This window comes from Sceloporus undulatus, chromosome 2, assembly GCF_019175285.1.
Source record: "Sceloporus undulatus isolate JIND9_A2432 ecotype Alabama chromosome 2, SceUnd_v1.1, whole genome shotgun sequence".
Taxonomy (NCBI): Eukaryota; Metazoa; Chordata; class Lepidosauria; order Squamata; family Phrynosomatidae; genus Sceloporus; species Sceloporus undulatus.
This window is the reverse complement of record NC_056523.1, coordinates 101,714,559-101,728,900: the sequence shown is the minus strand read 5'-3', so window position 1 is coordinate 101,728,900 and position 14,342 is coordinate 101,714,559. Positions and strand designations below refer to the sequence as shown.

Below are 14,342 nucleotides of genomic sequence, written 5' to 3'. Positions count from 1 at the left end.
ATTAACTTAAGCAGAGGTGACTATCTTTTTACCTAGTGCAGAGTAAAGGGTTTCACTTTTAGCATGTTGAAACAAACTTTTCATATTTACATGACAACTTTCTGGTTCCCCACTAAAGGTCAGTGGAAGAAAGCTTTAACTTGTCTGATGACAGTGCCAGCCCAAGCCCAGGAATTGTCAGGAAGAAGAAGATAGCCATTGGTGTGATATTTACCCTTTCGAAAGATGAAGAAGAAAACAACAAATTTAATGAGTTCTTTTTTTCACATTTCCCTCTTTTTGAGAGCCACATGAACAAACTGAAGAGTGCAATAGAGCAGGTAAATATCAGCACCACTACCCCTTTTTGTTCCTCATTCTGATCAATAATTCTCATTTTATCCTGTGATACAGTTCTGCCAGATCAGTTTGTCTCATTGTAGTTATTCAGTATTCAATTAGAAGTGCTAAGTCAACAAAGGACACAGTGTTGCTATAATTTTGTATTCTAAAGTAGTGGCAGGGAAAGTCAGGTTTGCTCACCTGGTTTGCTCCAGTTAATGTCATGTCTAGATTAGCACTGAGATGATTATTTTCTTGAGCAAAGGACTTCTTACAGTTGTTTGCAAGTCACCTCCCTGAGCATTCCACTCAGATATGTAATCACATGCATACACAACTCTTGCAAAGCTTTTCCCATAAAAAGTGGGGGTGAGCAATGATGTAGATTGCTGTGCACACAAGGACATGCTATTTCTGCATCCATCATGTCAGAGGGAAACATATGCTTCTATAAGGGTAGGCAACTTTTGGCTGTTTTGAATGTCTGAGAGAAAGAAGTGCAGAATGTCTGAGAGTACTTGAAGGTTCTCCAGCCCTGTCCAACATCATGTTAAATTTTTTATGCTTTCTCAAAGTCTGAATTGGGTCATAATCACTTGTTTCAAGGAGACCACAGAAGTGAGAGCAGTGTTCTTGATTACTTAAGGATTGTTGTTTGGTGTGAATTTTGCCCCTTCCTCATAGAACTGTCGTTGAAACAATGAATTGTGTTTACTGGTGGGTGAAGGCAGATTAATTCAAGGAATCGTTGAATATGTTCCTGCGTGGAAAGAATGAGTGTGGGAAACCTTGGACCTCTTTATAGCCTTTTGCAAACAAATCTGTGGAATAGAAGGACAGTGTAAATACACGTGCCTCACGTATCTCTAACTTGATAGGAAATTTGGCAAGGAGCCAGTGTTTATCATGGTACAAAAACACCAAAAAACCTGCAACCCACGCCTGTTTGTCTGTCCGGGTGCACCTTAGATAGCTCTTAGCACATGACTTGGTTTTTTCATTTTCTGTTGCCAAGCCTCTAGTTGGTTATGTGTTTAATGATTGTTTTCAAGGCTATGAAAATGAGTCGGCGATCAGCTGATGCCAGTCAACGGAGTTTGGCCTATAACAGGATTGTGGATGCCTTAAATGAATTCAGGTGAGTTTGTTTTCAGCGTTTTGTATGTTATTGCCAAGTATCCTGAGTACTTCTCTTGGAAACAACTGTGCACTACCTAAATATGGAAATAAACTTTTAGTTTAAGCTCTACATCCCTCTGCTGAGACCAATATATAGTTCACTGAAGAGCAAGCACAGTGCCAGTGTTAGGAAGAGGCTAAAGTATTGAATTTGAATCTGGAAATCTACCAGATTCAAATCCTTGCTCAGTTGTGAAGCCTTGCAGATCAGTTGTTCTCAGCCTTTGGATCTCCAGATATTTGAAACTTCAGCTTACAGAATCTTTGAACATTAGCCATGATGTCAGGGTCTTCTGAATGTGGAAGTTCAAAACATCTGGACATCCAAAGGCCAAGAACCACTGCTCTTGATGATGTGGGACAACTTGCTAATCTCAGTCTAACCATGTCTTTGTTTGGTCATGGAATTTGTGTGGATGAATTGATTAAATGTAGGAAAGAAATATGACTGGAGCAGAGTCTTCACCTAGCCAGATGGTGGATGGGAGAAATTGCTTTCATATATTAGGGCTGCCTATTATATGTGATCTCCATAGAACTGTAAACTGTAGCTTTAGTTTTGGGGAAAGGGCAGGCAACAATATAGTTTATGTTGAGCATATTCTGATTATCCCAGCCTTAGCAGGAAGAGGAAATGCCATTGTGGAGTATCTGCTAGTTTTATCAATAAGCTTTCAGGAATAAAAAGCTATATAGGAAATACATTTTGAGTTGAAGGGCTACAACTGGTTTACTAGCTGCCTGTCATTTGCGTAATTAGCAAGGCTCATTTTTCATGTATTTAGTTCATAATGTAACATGATAGACATGTGCTATAGCATTCTCTGTTAGTAAAATTTGAGTGTGGCATCAATTCTTTTTCCCCCGGAGAAGTAACAGAGGTGATGATAGAAAGGATTTGGGATCCTTGCCTGGAATCTTAATGCTGGCATCATTCCCTTGCTCCCTCCCTCCCTGCCTGCAATTTGACCTTTAGAGCAGAGGTAGTCAAAGTGCAGCCTGGCTCTTCTAACTGTTTTTCTAAATCTCCAAAATTTCCCCAGACTATCCTTGTTCTGTTAAACAAAAATAAAAAAGCAACTTGGCAGTCCTGGAAGCTTCCAAGGGCAGCAGTTCAGCATTTATTAGGTCACCAGAGGCTTTTGCACTGTTTAATATCAAAAAGCATTCAATTTTAAATATTTCCAGCCATTTCTGGATTTGTGTCTGTTTTTGGCATTTTAATTTGCACAAGTCCCAGAGGTTCTGGGGCAGAAAAATGAACCTGATGGTAGTTGTTTGCTAGCAACATCTAGAAGGCCATGATTTCCCCACCTGTGGGACTAGTAGAGAGATTTGGTGGGAGAGCACAAAGCAAACTCTACTGATTAGAGTAGATGTTGCAGGTCTAGGTGGGTCAGTGGTCTTGTCAAGTGTTGGTGGACATAGGCAATTGCAAGACTCAACCAGGTGTATCACTTGCTACCTTATGTCTGTTTGAACTCCTGTTTTGTAGATATTGTTTGTTTATTTTGTATTTTTTGAGGAATGCTTCAAGTTGGTTCCTCCCAGGTTTGGTTTGGTTTGGTTTGGTGTAAGCAAAAATTGCAATGTGGCAAAACAGATGAAGGCCTGCTTTTTGCCCCTGTTCCATCATCACATGAGTACGCTGTAATAGTTGTAGCAGCACATTTGGAAACTTTGGATAGATCTGTCACAAGGCCTGGGGGGCTGTCAGTCTACTGTTGAATATTTAAAGAGAAACTTAGTACAGTGGTACCCCGGGATACGAAATCACCGCCTTACGAAATTTCCGGGTTACGAAAAAATCCATTAGAAAACTGTTTCGGGTTACGTTTTTTTTTTCGGGTTATGAAAATTTTTTGGTGCTTTTCGGCGCTTTTTCACACGGAATTGCGGCTTCCAGCGCTAGCGCCATGGCAATTTCGGCTTGCGAAAGATTTCGGGTTACGAAGGGCTCCGCGGAACGGATTACTTTCGTAACCCGGGGTACCACTGTACAATTCTTTCATCTCCAGAGATATACAAGATTCTTGTTTTTTCAACATAGTTACAACAGGCTGCTGAAGGTGAAAAATGTTGTTAAGAACTGAGTGCTGATAGTCAGGATTAAGCAGACCTTGGAAGTCTTAATTTTCTTAGACTACACTTATAAGAATCCCCTAGGTAGCATGACCACTTGGGGACTGAGGCAGTTCTCATCCGAGAAAGCAACTCTCCCAAGCTGAGGAGGGGGCTTGTAGTCATGCTGGAAGGAGGACATGGAGGAGAGGAGGCGCACTGTACTGATATGATAATTTCAGCTGCCACCCAGGCAAGTGCAGTCAAAGCAAACAGCTGCCAGTGTGGAGAGCTTGTGATTTGGCACAGGCTGGAGTCTTCACCGGGGCCCCTCCCTATTGTGTTTCTGGAAGGAACAGTACTCATTTTCTCCCTGATTGTCTCTCCTCCTTCCTCCTGTTCCACAACTAATTTGAGCATGGTTTTGTTCCTTTGGTCCCATGGGGCACATCCAAGGAAACAAAGGGTCACTTGCCAGCATGATAATCAGAACAAATGGAGGGAAAGTTTTTCAGACAGGAGAAACCACCCAGTTTTATAGTGTGTATCAGAGAGATGTCCCAACTTAAGCCTTTGAATGCATTGTAAAAATGTGGCAGTTCACATGGCTTGTTGATTGCATAATTGTGTGTGTGTGTGTGTGTGTGTGTGAGAGAGAGAGAGAGAGAGAGAGAGTGCACACATGCTGCATTTCCAGTTTTATGCCCAGGTTTCCATGGCGCAGTAAATACTGTTTCACTGCAGCTAAGTTATGTTTCATAGGTTTCATAGAAATGAATCTCCCTTTGGGTGATTTTACTATTTAACTAAGCATGTTAATGTGTATAAGGATTCCACATGCCAAGAAAGTTTCTTTGTCAGGTTCCCTTATTGCAAACGTGCTAAAGTTTTAATGCCACAAATTGCCTGATGCACTTTTTAAAAAAATAAAATAAAATAAAATATATGAAGTGCTTTAACTCTTTGAGGAGAGAGACCAAGTGCTGAAGTCAAGTAGAGTTTCAGTTACCAGTTAGTTTGGAGGATACATTAGACATCTTGTGAAGGGAGAACAACTTTGTTCCTCTGGTGCAGCATTTAGTGGGGGGAGGGATTCCTTTACTTACTTACATTCATAACCTTTGAAATATTGCCTGCTGTTCTTTAATAATTAATAATAATAATTTGTTTTATTTATATACCGCTATTCCAAAGATCATAGCGGTGAACAGCAAGGAAGCTAATTAGCAAGTAAGCTAATTTGCCCCCAACAGTCTGGGTTCTCATTTTAGCGACCTCGGAAGGATGCAAGCCTGAGTCGAGCTTGGACCCTTTTGCTGGTCTTGAACTCGCAACCTTGTGGTTCTTTAGTTGACTTAACCAGTATTCAGTGCTTTTAAGTCATTAAGGCGGGTTACAGACCACCCTCAAGCGGCCGTTTTCCCGCCGCCGCCATTCGCTGCAGAGGGAAGCCCCAGCGGCCAGACCGCAAGGCTTCCCGGCGCAGCAAAAAAGGAGCGCCGAAATGGCGCTCCTTTTCAAAACGCGGAAGTGGCGCCGCGAGGGGCGAAGCGCGCCCTCGTGGTGTCACTTTCACCACGACACGTCTGGACGCTATGCGTCCAAGACGTCAAAATGGCGGCGCCCATGTGTTGCTTAGTTATGCATGTAAGCCTTCAACACTCACAGAGAAAGGCTCACCTGTATGTGGAGCTCTGCAGAACGTTCTCTTAACAAACTACAGAAATCCCACATTGATTCTTCTGAATGTCAGGCATAATTGCTTATCTTTCAAGTGCTTCTTCTATAGGTCACAGAGGTGTTGCGTATCCTCCAACATTTCGCAGATGGAAACTGGGACATGTGTGCCAAGATGGCAGAAGTTAATAATGAGGGGTCCTGACAGTAAGGAGATCTGACAAAGAACACACAAGCTGGAACACATTTTCCTTTTGCTTGAGGCCAGATTGGACCCCCATGTTAATTGAGAGCAAACTCCCTTTCCACTTCAAACTCACTTTGCAACAAATGGAGTAAACTGAGGACAAAAGAGGAAAAGTGGGAGAAGGAAAGAGCAACTGGGAAATTTTAAAAGTAGCTGAAAAAGTGGATGACAGAGGGTTAATTTGATTAATTAATTGACTATCCTTGCCAAATTATGGGCTCATTCACATTACCTTTTAACCCGGTTTTGAAATCGATTCTTCCACATGAAGTTCATATTGGGCCCAATTCTTTTACAATCCATGTTGAGGCTTGCACAAGGAAATGCCCCTTACCACGGGTTATCGGGAATCGGGCTAAAATCCCATCATTTCTGAAAAGACCCGGGTTCCGCGAAATATGAACTTGCCCCCGATCATGATCAGGGCAAATTCAGGGAGGGATTAAGGTCAGAGGGCGGGCAGAGGTCAGAGCATTCCCTCCCCTCATCGGAGGGGAGGGGAAAGAGCCGAAGGAAAAAGGGGGATCTGGATGCAAAGGGTGACAGGAGGCAAAAAGGGGGTGACTGACGGGGTCAGTTCAGGGCAGGTCAGGGCGCTACAGCAGGGGAAGCCTCTGCTATCCAGCAGAGACCTTTTTCCTTTGGATTTTATTTTTTAAAATTATTTTTGGCTGTCTATGCGCATATTCTTTCCTTTGGAATGACTGCTGCAATGCGAATGAATGTTACAATTTGAATGTAATGTTGCAACTTGGCAAATTGATACAGCTTTTGCTACTGTCTCTAAGGAATTCAGGGGTAGCCTAGAGAAAGCAAAAAAAAAAAAAAGCATCCTTTTCTGGCATTCCGAGGTGAGGAATTAATTTTGTTGTTGTTGTTGTTGTTGCTGCTGTTGTTATTATTATTGCCTGTGTATGAGGCATTCTGGGGTGCCAAGGGAGTGGGATACAGGCTACAGAGATGGCACTAGCTTTCATTTTGGGGTTGAAAATGGGGCCAAGGGCAGATCTTAACCTACAACACTGACCCAAATGTCCACAACACACATACACACACACACCAGAGGTTTTTAAATTTGACAAGTGGTGCCTGATCCTTTAAAAAAAGGAGGGGTGGAAAGCACACTTCTGATGCCCCTATCAGTGCTGGAAACGTCACCTATGACGATCGCGGAACTAACTTTGATTGACAGCCAGGCACCTTCACCTTAAACCCGAATTCTCCAAGAGGGCATTCGTGTTTAAATGCCCCTGATTGGTAGTCAGCACTTGCTTCCAGAGAGATTCGGGAGGAGGCCTCCCGAATTTGACCAGTGCGTTCCAGAGCAATGCCGCCAGTGTGAATGAGGCCTATGTGTGTGACAGTGTTGTGTCTGTCATTTTTTTAAAGGAATCCATCCATGCAAAATACAGAAAGTGCAGCAATCTCTTGACACAAAAGACCCAAACATTGCCTTTGTTTTGTTTTGGCATTGCCACATTCTTATTTTGCAGTGCTTGATCCTGGTCTTTCTTAATTTGATCTTTTTAAGGGTTATGTGAGGCGATGAATTGGTCAGTCTTTCTATTCTTCTCTTTGCTTTTACAAAATAAAAAATACTGACTTTTTAAGGAAGCCAGCTTTAAGATGAAGACATAGACTATTTTTAATATGCACAAGGGTATGTATTTGGACTGTAGCAAATTAGTGCGTCTGGATGATGTGGTAGAATTCACCACAAAAATTCAGATACATTTATGCATGCACAAAACCACTTCACAAACTCAAAGGATACTAAGGAGATTGCTCCCATGTAGCTCACCAACAAGACTGAATGTTGCAGAACTCCTCTAAAAAGAATCTGTTTTCTTGAGTTTACTTCTTGTTGAATCTAAAAATTAAGATCTCTCCCTACTTTGCTTTCTCTCCAATACAAAGGAGAACTTTATTTTCCACCAAAGTTTCCATTTCAAGATTATTATTTTTTTCATGTTGGGTACTATTTGATAAATATCAGTTTGCAGTGTCATCTTCTAGACCCACCTTGTGTATTTATTAACATACACAATGTTTGGACTCTTTATGAAGCTACAGATACACTTAACTGCTAGTCCTCAAGAGGTTATACAGATTTCTGCTGCATCACAATGTGATCTGTGAAACAAACAGTTTTGCTTGTAACATGCATTTTAGTTGCTTTCAAGCTCTGGAAGGCCAGCTGAATGCATTAATGCTGATGTTGTCTCTGAATAATATCCAAATGGCATTCATTTTGGGGAGCAGAATATGAAGAAGGAAGGAACCTTGCAAGTGGAGCAAAAGAAAACATCTTTTTAAGCCTTGGCATGCCTTGTGCATGAGGCTCTGGAACGCAATGCACCATTTCCTTGAGAGAGAGAAAAAGAGAGAGAAAATCAGTGGTGCAATGTGACCCATTGTCTCAAATAGCAAGGCACCTCTGCATTTTTCAATGACTCTTGTAGAGCAGTGCCAGACATGACGGCAGGGAGCCATCTCTTGCAGACCTTGGTGTTTCAAAGGTCTTTACTCCCTTCCAAAATAAACTGGGCATTTATTTTATGGTACAAAAACAAATTCCAATAAGAGAAAAGCAGTTGTTGATTATTAGCAAACACACAGTCCCTTTTAATTCTCCAGTGTCAAAAATGCTTCTTTTTTTGTTTTTTGAGAAGGCGCTTCAATTCTGTACTGGCTGTGGGAAAACTTGCTTAAATTGATGAAAAGTCCGCTTCAGACCCTGGCTCAGAAGAAGCATACCTCTTCAGCAAAGTAATTAGATGGGAAGGATGAGAAGGGAAATATTTTGCTGTCAGTTTTAAAGAGAAACTCTTGTTTTTGTATTTATTACTATTCATTTATTTCATTTTTATGCTGCCTTTCTCCCAAAAAGGGACTCAAGGCAGCTCATACTTTAAAAACAGTTTTTAAAAAAATAAATAACTTAGTTAAAACAGTATAAAATTAAGATTTAAAACATACAAACATTTTTAAAAAACATAATCTAAAACACATACCCCATATAAAAACCACCCTGTCATGATTTTAAAAAGCTTGCCTGAATAAAAACATTTTTACTTGCCGGCAAAAGGCCAGCAGGGAGGGGGCCAGCCTTGCTTCCCGTAGAAGGGAATTTCAGAGGGCGGGAGTAACCCCCGAGAAGGCTGTCTCTCATGTCCTCACCAAGTGAGATTGTGATGGCAGCATGACTGAGAGAAAGCCTTCTCCTGAAGATCATAGAGCTCTAGCAGGTTCATATGGGGAGATATGATCTCTCAAATAGTCAGGACCTAAGCCTTATAGGGCTTTATAGGTCATGACCAGCACTTTGAATTGTGCCTGGAAACGAACCAGTAGCCAGCTGTTTGAGCAGCGGAGTTACATGCTCACTATAACTGGTCCCAGTCAGCATTCTGGCTGTGGTGTTTTGAAGCCGCTGAAGTTTCTGAAACAGTTTCCCGAGGATTTTTGTAGATTGTACTTATAATTATCTCAGTGTGGTCCAGTAGATAGAACATTAAGGTGTGAGTGATTGAACTTTTCCTGTCCTTTCCTCTTTCTCCACATTCTACAATGGAACAACGGAATCTGCAGAGAGGTTTGCCAACCGTTTAGAACAAATGTGGAGGCAGCACCGGTACTGGAGGGGGGATTGGCTATGCTGGCAGACCCTCCTCCACTGGTAGACAGACAAGATTGGATGTTGCCCTTAGTCTTATGCCTAGTTTCATAGGCTGTCTATCTAAGAATGGGTTGGGCATCGTGCAGAGACGTGTGAGAGATGGAATTAGCTGGCTGTTTGACAATGTACCTTCCCTCCCCATCAATGTATTCACAAATTACAGTCCATAAGTAGACACAAGTTTCATTTGTGGATCTCTGTTAATGAAAACACTGAAGGGGGTGGGAGAAAACATCCATATCTAGTTTCTGTGGTACCTGTACAATGTTCATTTTGGCCAACACTTTGACTGCCCAATGATCTTTGTCAAGACACTTTTTCTCTTCCCCGTGCATATCTTAAAAGATGATCAGTGCAACAGAGGTAGAAGATGGGGTTTTAAAACATGTTAATTAAGGATAACATATTTATGTCACATCTCACCATGAGGACCATTTGAAGCATCACTTTCTACATTTCTGTTGAAAGTGAGTAAATCCAAAGGTGATTTTTGTCTCAAGGAAACCAATTTTCAAATGCAAAGCCCTATTTTATTTCTTTTTCTAGAATGTGCTACATTAGGAATATTCCTTTCCCTGCAGGAGAACAGCATGGGTTGACATGTGCTTAAATGAGCAGCATGGATGGCAGTAGTCTTTTTTCTTTTCTTTTCTTTTTTTAAAACCCACCTTCTACCACAGTAAAAAATGTCTAGTGATATTTTCCCTAGCAGTAATACAGAGATCTTTCCTGTAACATTACAAATGTGGGACTGAAAGCCCATAGTAGAAATCCAGATTCCTATAATTAGGATGGCCTTGTATCTTTCTTTCCTGAGGATATTTTTTAAATGACAGGCTGTCCAGTGCAAGACCAGTTTAAAGGTATAGGTACCATAGAGGGCAGGGCAGGGGGCTAGCTGTTATCCATTCATAGTTACATACCCCTAGGCAAGGGACTAAGCAGGCACATAGGTCACCTGCTCATAGTTGTGTCCACCATGCTGAATGCTACTGTATTTCCTTTTTGAATAAATCACAGTAATTAGTAATTAACATACTGTATACTTATTTTATTTATTTATATTTACTAGTTGTGTTTTTATGCCATGTGTCACCGAGTGAACTCAGTGTTGTGTAGAAAGCTTTATCCTGCCCCACTTCACCCTCTTAACAACCCTGTGAGGTAATTGGATTCTGGGAATAACTGGCCTGAGGTCACCAAATGACTTTCATGGCTCGGTGAGGATTTGAACTTGGGTCTCCCTAGTTCCTGTCCCCTTCATCACATTGGCTGTCATATCTTATGCATACACATGCATGCACGCACATACACATTTTTGAATTAGTATGTGTAAAGCATTGGTGGAAAATAACTTCCTTCCTCCCCTCTTTCCTTCTGCTCCTTTCCTGACACTGTGGAAGTCTACATCCCACCCATCTCCCAAACGTTTACTAAACACAGGCAACATGTTACCATTTCACAGGAACCTTCTCAGGAAAAAAAGTCTTCTTCTGTGAGATTTCTTACAGAATTATAACACTGAAGAAGATAAAGAATTAAGCGTAAAAACTTGAACAACAATGTTGGGCTAAAACATGGGCCTTGCTTGAGACCTTGAATAACCATCTGGCTTCAGAGTCTTAAAAAGGAGGTTGGGGAAGAGGGGATGACAGTACGTGTGTATTGTCTCTGTCTGTCTGTCTGTCTCCTTGAAGAGGCTGCTAGGGAGAAATGGAAGACAGGCTTTCCCCTGCTGCGCCAGGCAGAAAAGGCAGCTAATCCTCCCCATTGGCTCCACTCGCTGGGCTCTGTGCAATTGCTTACATGTCTGGCATGGAGGGTTCCCTTTGCTGCAGTCACATGCCTGCTGGCTGGCAGCCAGTGGAATCTGATCTCTCTCTGAGGAAACACTATCAGTTGCAGATGCAGCCACAGTTACCAGAATAGTAAATAACAAGTCACAAGACTCAAGCTAGCCTTTCAACGAAAACAAATAGTTTAATATCTTGGTTTGGTATTAGAACAGAAACCATTCCTCACTGCTGCCACCCTACCCACCCCACACATTCTTTCTCTCTCTCTCTCTCTCACACACACACACACACTGCTCGAACTGAGTAAGCTTTGCTAGAGGTTTGGTTTTGCGAAAACAGAAACCGGAAGACTCAGTTTTGTTTCAGAGCCTCAGACCTTAAAATGGACTGACCCAACATAAACTAGACTTCATTTGTCAGCTCTTTTAAAGCATAATTGCTTATAACTGGTATCTCGGTGACCTTTGTGGGTCAGGGATTGACCAGCAAAACTCAAGGGCTGAAAGTTAACCCTGTGGGAAGCTTGCTTTCTTCAGACCTTTATTTCCAGCCACAGATCAGCAATGTGGGGAGCTAAAGAGGAAGCTGCAGTATGCAACTCACACCATGTTCTTACTACTCCCCTGCCAGCCTCTCATTTATGGGCCCTTTCAGACCAAGCCAGGATAGACTTTTAGTTTTTGGCTCAGGGTAGGGAATGTACCAGTGAATGCTGTTTACCTTAGCTACTGCATCTATTCCTCACAATACAGTGGGCCCTTGGTCTCTGCAGAATCCATGGACACTCAAGGACCATATAGTGGCCTATTGAAATGGTGTCCATTATATAAAATAGCAAAATCAAGTTTTGCTTTGTGGATTTTTTTTAACAAAAAAAATCAAACCATAGATGGTTGAATCCATGGATACTGAATCCGTGGATACGGACAGCCAACTGTACTGAGTTTGGAAAAACTATTGAGTAAATGGCAAAAGAAATCCCTACCTCACTGCATTAACTTTTGAAGGAATTAGCATTGTGCATCTCTGGTGTGGTTGTATTAGTGTCATAGGTATTGAAACACAAATATCACCAATCATTTTTCTCCCTGCTCACACCTTTTAAAAATTTTGACAAAATCCTGCCATTTTGCTTTATCCCTTCTGTCTCTCACTAGCTGTGCACTCTCTCACTCCATCACTGCAGTGTCATTAAAATGATGGAACATGGAGATCCAGAGAATTCTCTGTTGCATCCCCACCAGTCTATACTTTAACACACACAGAGAGAGAAAGAGACAGACAGAAAGAGAGAGTGAGTGTGTGTGTGTGTGTGTCAGACCACAAAAAAATAGTATTTTCATGCAGGAGTGTTACCCAAGCTCCTTTGGTTGGGTAACACTACAGTATTACAATTACAATAGAGCAGTATTTTAGTACTTCCATGGGAGAGGGCTTTGTAAGAAGCCCCCTGTGTGTTGTCTAGATTGAGTAAATCAGTAGTGGATTCAGTAAAACTATTTTTGGACTACAAATAGGCATGAACGGATAATTTGGCAAAGATACCTTCATAAGAAATCTGAACAATTAAATGATCTTATTTATTTTAAAAAGAGGCAGGAGACTGTGAAAAAGTAAGTAACCTCTAGGAAGTTATAAACTCAAATTGAATGAAAGGGTGTACTTCTGGGAGTTAGTGAGAGACTCTTCTCTCTTTTCAGACTACTTTATTATTTCCTTTTCTTCTCTGTTCACTCTTTTTAAGATTTATGTTAGTTTTTCCCCATAAATTTTATCTGCATGATCATACATCTGTACAATCCCTGATATATATTTTTAAAATCACCATTTTCATATGTCACTCATCCATATCAAAAACTGAGGCTTGTGGCGACCTCCCGGAGGGCTTTTTCTGCTGTTGCCCCCAGACTCTGGAACGGCCTGCTGGACGAACTTCTTTGGACAGCTTCAAAAAGGCTGTCAAGACGGATCTCTTCAGGCAGGCCTTCCCAGATTGAAATATCCCGGCCTCAGGATCTCCCCCCTCCTCAGTAATGTCTCCAAAGCCCCCTTTTCTTTTCTTTAGAACTGAAGTTGCAGTGGTTTGTCGGTTGGTATTATTTTGTTTAATTTATTGTTATTTTAACTAGTTATTGTGGTTTTAAATTAGATATGTAGTTCAATAACTTTTTAAGGGGGGGGAGGGAAATATATTGTTTTTATGCTGTATGTCATTTTAACTTTTGTAAACCGCCCGGATTGGTTCGCCACAGGGCGGTATATAAATAAAAATGTATTATATTATATTATTATATGCATAACAATATAAGAAGCTGCCTTCAAGATCAGGCAAAAGTTATGTCTGGTCCAGCATCCTCCTTTCCATAATGACCAACCATAGCCTTCCAAGAGCCTCATCAACAGGACATGAAGCCTTCTAATATGCTCCCAGCATTGGATATTCACAGATATACTGCCACTGAATGTAGATAATCATCCTGCTAGAAAATGTAGGCAATTGCCACTGATAGCTGCAAATTTGTCAAACTTATTTTTACAGTCATCAAAGCCAGGCACTCAAAAATATAGTCTTGTGGGAGCAAGTCCAATGAAGTACTGTAATATGTTTTTTTAAGAAGAAGGCGATTGCTGCTGGGTCATATATCACATGATTAATATTCAGAGGTTCCATGTTCAGTCCTTGTCTCTGGTTCACATATTTTGCCTGTGATCTGGGGGGGGGGGTGTCGATACTCAGAGTAAGCCACACTGGAGTATATGGACAAATAGTTTGACCTGGTATACTGTAGCTTCCTATATTTGTATAACTGGTATTTTTGTTTTCTATTACTGCATCAGTATCATTATACTCCAGTAATAGGAGGAGAACAATTTATCTCTGCTCACTTTTTCCACATCCTTCCTACTTACAAGGATATTTTAGTACTGTTCTGGGTTTTAATATTAAACCTCTTTCATCTGGGACTTCTGGAATTGTAATCACACTAGACTGAAAGTTCACATTAGTTCATATTAGAATGAAATGGAATCCCCATACTTGGCAGTCCATAAGGAACGTTCGTACTTTTCATAAGCATGTTTTAGCTTGTGGTTTAAAGACTATCTATTCTGATAGTGCTGAGTTTAGGGCAAAAAGTAATGACAGTCTTCATTAATCTGTAAAGAAAATGGAACTGCGGCATCATTAAAAAAGATGGCACATGGAACTCCAGATCATTCCTTGTTGCAGGACCTTAGCCGCATCATAGGGTGATATGAGAATCAGTGAGATTGAAACAGTATGACACTTTGTGTGCTCCAGAAAGAGGGGGAAATTGCTAAAAACAAGAAAGATGCTAGTGAAATCCCTGCCCCCCTCTCCTCTGAATTTTCCTAATTTGGT

General features: G+C 41.2%; 1 protein-coding gene and 1 long non-coding RNA gene across 5 annotated transcripts in view; one reads left to right on the top strand and one right to left on the bottom strand.

The window, feature by feature from the left end:
* Positions 1 to 14,342, bottom strand: part of LOC121921340 — a 34,317-nt gene that overhangs the window by 1,695 nt on the left and 18,280 nt on the right. The gene's annotated exons all lie outside the window — the stretch shown is intronic.
* FNIP1 (folliculin interacting protein 1) overlaps positions 1 to 14,342 on the top strand; it is a 122,016-nt gene that overhangs the window by 91,164 nt on the left and 16,510 nt on the right. For all 4 annotated transcript variants that reach the window (XM_042449263.1, XM_042449266.1, XM_042449265.1 and 1 more), the window contains 2 exons: positions 119 to 320; positions 1,374 to 1,459. In XM_042449263.1, the coding sequence (XP_042305197.1) occupies positions 119 to 320; positions 1,374 to 1,459 (288 nt within the window). The remainder of the gene's footprint in view (positions 1 to 118; positions 321 to 1,373; positions 1,460 to 14,342) is intronic.